Genomic DNA, 5,969 nt, shown 5'->3' with positions numbered 1-5,969 from the left:
TTGTGCTTCTGCAATCACCTACCAGGTCACCTGGGAGCTGGTGGATTATTAGCTGGAGCATCTTGGTTCTCCTCCATGTGGCCCCCCATCCTCATGCAGTCTAGCTTAGGCTGGTTCACATGGTGGTGTCAAGGTCCCAAGAGCAGCAGGGACATAGTCTACCCAGGCTTGGAACTCTCCAGCATCACTTTCACTAAATCTATTAGTCAAAGCGAATTGCAAGCCCTACCCAGATTCAACGGGTGGGGAAATAAACTCCTACTTGCAAGGAGGGGCTGCAAAATATTGTGATGATTTTTGCAATCTACCACAGTCACCTATGCAATTTTTCAAGGAAATGTCTCTGGAAGCATCACTAGGAAAATTAAGAACGTGAGTGAATATCTGTTACGTGGCAAAAATAATTCCCCTCCTATAAAGTACCCCCAGAGCCAATTTCACGTCTCTGTTCCTCAGGCTATAGATAAAGGGGTTTAACATGGGTGTCACCACCGTATACATAACTGAAGCAATTATGTCTTTGACTTTGGAACTGTTTGATGAAGGAAAGAAGTAAATCATTGCAAGAGCCCCATAGTACAAAAACACCACAAACAGGTGGGATCCACAGGTAGACAAGGCTTTACAGATCCTTTTGATGGAGGGAACCCTCAGGATGGTGACCCCAATGCAGATATAAGAGCCCAAAATAGCAGTGAATGATAAGAAGGCAAACACTCCCCCCTCAGTGAAGATAACTAGCTCATTGAGGGAGGTGTCTGAGCAGGTCAACTTCAAGAGCACAGTGAGATCACAGAAGAAGTGGGGAATGGTATTGTAGGCACAGAAGGACAGGCGAGAGAAAAGGACTGTATGCAACAGGGCATGGGCACAAGAGAAGAACCAGGATCCAGCCACCAATAAGACACACAGCTCCTTCCTCATGACAGCAGTGTAGTGGAGTGGGTGACAGACGGCCACATACCTGTCATATGCCATGACTGCAAGAAGGAAATTGTCAAGACAAACAAAAAGTATGAAAAAATACATCTGGGAAACACACCCCACATAGGAGATGGATAACTGCTGAGTCTGCATGTTCATGAGCATCTTTGGGACAGTGACAGATGAGAAAGAGACATCAGAGAGGGCCAAGTGGCTGACGAAGAAGTACATGGGAGTGTGGAGGCGAGAATCCAGTCTGAGCAGCAGGATTATGAGCAGGTTCCCCAGCACTGTGGTCAGGTACATGCCCAGGAACAGGGCAAGGAACACACTCTGCTCCTCTGGCCGGATGGGGAGCCCCAGGAGGAAGAATTCAGACACGCTGCTTTGGTTCTCGCTTCTCATTCTCTTCTCAGTTTCTGCTGGGGATAAAGGGGGTAGGAAATGTCAGGGATTGAGATATGGCAGTTATCATCACCATGTGTGCATTACAGTCACAAGCTTTTTTTCCTGGAAACTGTGTCAAAATTCAAACAAACTGCACATTTTGCTGTCTGATTCTTCTGCCTGCTACATTCTAGTCACAGAGTGCATCAGATTTCCAAAGGCAAACAAGATTCCCCCCAAAGGAGATCAGTGTTAATTTCTACACTTATTCAACCATGTCCCGGATGGTGCTCTTGGCACTGCGCATAGAACAGAAAACAAAATATCTGATCCGCTTCCCTCTTGGAGCTCACATTCTATGAGCACATTATAGAGTACTCACCAAGAGCTGGGGCTTTGTAGCCAAGAGGCTTGCGTTGTATGCCAACAATTTACTACCCGGATTGCCTTGAGCACTTTCTCTATGTACCTCGGTTCTTCCTCCATAAAATGAGAATAATATTATTACCTAGTTATGGGGATGTTGACAGTATTAAATGAGTGAATGTATGTAATAAATTTAGAACACTGTCTTGCACACAGTAGGTACTCAACAATGCTAGCTCTTATTATAGTAGGACATGTTCAACAGATAAATCTGGCATCAAACTCCAGGAACTCAATAGAACAGAAAAGTGATGAGCATCAGACAAGACCCAGATGCTGGCCTAGAAAAATTGTTAACCTTCTGGACTTTCCCACTCCCTGGGAAAGGGGACAGGCCCAGACCATGGGCCCTAGGGAGTAATTTCCTGATGGCAATGATCTTAAAAATATAATTTCTTCTTCACACCACCCAACTCAGTTATTCTACGTCTCCATCTCCCTCTCCCTTCCCCCTTTTCCTTTTCTTCCTCTCTCTCCAATATAAGCGTGCGTAGGCAATCAGAGGCTTGAGAATTTACCCAGGGACCTTCCCAGAGCCCTAAGAACTTGCTGATAATGTAGGATGTGAGATGTCTGTTAGAATTCATAGTCATCTGATTAACTATGACTAATTCCCAAAATTTACCTTAGCATTGAGCAAGGTTAATATTTAATGACTTCCTACTAGGACATAGGAATTAATAATGGTAAATTTAGGTTTCAGGACACAATCTTATGGTGGTTACATAATTAGGCCAAAGTCACAATAGTAATACCTGATGCAGTCACAATTCTAATCTATGTTTGTGTGAACAGAGGTCCTATTCTTCACCATTCCACTAGTCTTGCCCCTCTTTCATTTGGAGGAAATCTCAGACCTTGTTTGAAATTGTTTCAGGGCTTCCAAATTACCCAGCCACTGGCTTGATTATCAACAACATTCATACTTACACATATGATGACTCTATATTTTATTATACAAGCCAGGACACTTTTAAGAGGAAAGAGAAGTTATATAATAATCATACCAGGACAACAGATCTACAGCACGACTTTCCTGGGATAACCAGAAAGCATGGTCACCTACTTACACTACACTTTCTAATGTGCAAAGGACTTTTACATGCATTTAATTACATTAATTAGTAAACATTTATTGAGTGCCTACAACTCCTTCACTGGGAGTTAAAGAGTTAGAGGTCGCATACAGAGGCCCTAGAGAGGGAACCCAGTGAGAGACATCACTGTAAGGCATCGGTATCTGATAGAAGTGTCTCTTCAAAGAACAGAGAGAAGCTCAGCCAAGCAGGTCAGCTCAGTCAGTGGGGACCAGGAGGAGGGCAGTGACTTAACCTTCTATTGAGACTTGGCTGCCCACTGGCGTTTATCGGATCAGACTTCTCCTTGGAACTTAAGAATCTCTGGGGGGAAACCCAGAAGTTATGTGTCAAGTAGGATCTTCACATTCAATGACTGGATCAGGAGGAGTAGAATCTTGATGCAAGCCACCCTCTACGTGAAAGAGGCAGCTGGATACACGCTCAGGAAGGAAGAAGGGAACCTGTCAGCTAGAGTTTGAAAGGGGCTCTTTGGATGATTCCTCTGCGTTTGCACAAAATACTCTGCCTTGAGCAGTCAATAAATGACTAGCAAGTTGAGAATTTCATGCATTCAAGGAATACTATGATGCTAAGACTCATTTGGTACATGCTTATAACATGCCACACACTGGGTTAAATACTCTCATCACATATAACAGTTCAGGCTTCTGAGCCTCACAGAGGTTGAGCCCAAGGTCACAAAGCTATGACGTGTCAAAAATAGGAGATTCGAATTAAGATGTGTGTGACACCAGAACCTAAGCACTTAAGCACTGCTGTATTCCCAAGAGTAGAAATATGGCATTGTTGAAGGCCAAAGTAGACAAGGGCCCTCAGAGCACTGTGGGGCCTTCAGCCCACATGGACAAATGGTTTACAACTTGGCTTGAGGAGGACCCTGCATGGAGCTGCCTGTCTCTGTCTGAAATAAGAGAAGATAAGACATAAAGGGAGAATGTAGATATGAGTCTATTTATCCAACACACACACACACATATGTATTGTCCTACCATGGTTTTAATTTCCTCTCTTCTATACCCATTCTATGTTAAAATAGTCAGAGTGTGAGTGTTTTATACATAAAAACACACTTGAAGCCACACACACATACACACAATCATAGACCTCAGACCTATACTCATTCTCTTTAGGACCTATACTCATTCCAGGTGAAAAAGAAGTGAAGGTTTGTGTTATCTTCACACAAATTTACATACAACTGATAAATAAAACACTGTCACATGCAACACAATACATAAACAACACACCTAGTCATCCAGACAAAACAAAACCCACATGAAAAGGCACATACTATATACACACAGACACACATGCAGCCATGCACTCAAACACAACACACAAACATAAACCTAAACAGCACATGCGTGTACCAACACACACACACACACACACACTACTAAGAAGAGTTTTCCAGCCCTCCATAATCTATCTAAACCCTTCCTACACGAAGAGAGTCAGTATGTGAGTCAATTGTCTACTAAATACACTGGGTTATACAAACAACACGAAAAATACACACAGAGCCAGCGCTGATGGCCTAGTGCTTAAAGTTCAGCACGCTCTGCTCCAGTGTCCTGGGTTCAGTTCCCAGGTGTAGAACCACACCATTCATCTGTCAGTAGCCATGCTGTGGTGGAGACTTACACAGAAGAACTAGAAGGACTTCCAGGTAGAATATATAACTGTGTATTGGGGCTTTGGGGAGGAAAAAGAAAAAGAGGAAGATTGGCAACAGATGTTAGCTCAGGGCGAGTCTTTCCCAGTTAAAAAAAATGAAACAAGAAACCCACGTGTATACACATTCTTGCACCACACGTCAGTGCCAAGCAGTGATTCTCCACCTTCCTCTGACCTGAGACAATCCTTGGTGAGCTCAGACAACTGTGATCAAGGCTGTTTCCTGAGTCTCCACTTTCTGTTCAGGAGAGCTGGTATCCAAGGAAAGAAGAAGTTCCAAGGAAAGAAGAAGTTCTTGTGACCTAAGGGTCTTTTGAACGTTTCATGACCATTTTTAAGCAGCAGAAAAAATGGGCAAGAAGATCCCCACTTACCAAGCTTAATACCCAGAGGAAAACAGCCCAGAGCTTCTGATTAGAGAAAGAGCATGCATGATCTAATTGCCCGATTTCTTGCCTTCCCCTTGGGAGGTAACCTGAGAAGGGACTAGAGGGGCCGAGCCAGGAGTCCCAGGAGAAGGTGTCCTCGATGCTGATGTTGATGTCATGGAAGGCAGAAATGACTGTGGTTACCTTGGCTTCTGAAGTAAGCATAGCATGGAGTTGGCCTCTCCACACATCACAGAATGGCCCAGATAGGGTAAGGCCTGGCCCTCACAGACCCCCACATCACTGACCCTGACCTCCAATAGAGCATATGTTCCACTGCCTCCTGAGAGCTTGCAGGTCTGCCCACCCCTCTGAGATACACTGCAGAGCAGGAGTTGAGGCTTGTTCAGGAAGTATCAAGTGGTGAGGTTGATCCCAAGGGTATTAGACACAGACTGACCTGAGACCAGAACTAGTTCTGCGACTGGGTGCCCTAAGCAAGGGGCTGAAGTTCTATTTCCTCAGATCTATGGTGGGTGGTAATAGTACCTTGCTATTAAGGTTATTGTGAGGGTTAAATGAGATACTGTATGTTAAAGCACTAAACCCAGCCAGTTTCCTGAAAACCAGTTGACCTAAGGGACAAATATCCTAATCAATTTGGCAAATGAAATATTCACTTTAATAATTGTTCCAGTAACTACTACTGTAGAACACACTAACCCAAGTCTTCACCTAATTTTAATTTATGACTGTAACTAACTAAAAGCACACAATGGATGGAAACAGAACGACAAGACTCTTACTCTTCATTTTATACTTTTGATAGTGGTTCTTCTTTCCTCTGTAAGTCAGACTGATGGTAGGACATGCCATCACATAACTCAGCTCACTGATAGCAATGAGAATGACAGAGTCCAAGGGACAAACCTAAATCATAAGAAACCAAATAGATCCAACTTTTGTAATCAGCGGGGTATCAGTCAGGGTTCTCCAAACAAGAGAAGAATAGGAGGTAGGTAGATATATAGATATACAGATATCTCCTATTATATACATACATACATGTATGTGTATATTTTTATAT

General features: G+C 43.4%; 1 protein-coding gene across 1 annotated transcript; it reads right to left on the bottom strand.

Moving 5' to 3' along the window:
• Positions 1–387: 387 nt before the first annotated feature.
• LOC139079769 (olfactory receptor 1J2-like) lies at positions 388–1,405 on the bottom strand. The gene is given in 2 exon segments (XM_070597085.1): positions 388–1,344; positions 1,346–1,405. Coding segments are annotated over 2 exon segments (1,017 nt in total).
• Between the last annotated feature and the right edge of the window lie 4,564 nt (positions 1,406–5,969).

The sequence above is a fragment of the Equus przewalskii genome, chromosome 26 (assembly GCF_037783145.1).
Source record: "Equus przewalskii isolate Varuska chromosome 26, EquPr2, whole genome shotgun sequence".
NCBI lineage: Eukaryota > Metazoa > Chordata > Mammalia > Perissodactyla > Equidae > Equus > Equus przewalskii.
Note: the sequence above shows the minus strand (reverse complement) of the source record. Positions and strands in the feature narration are given on the sequence as shown.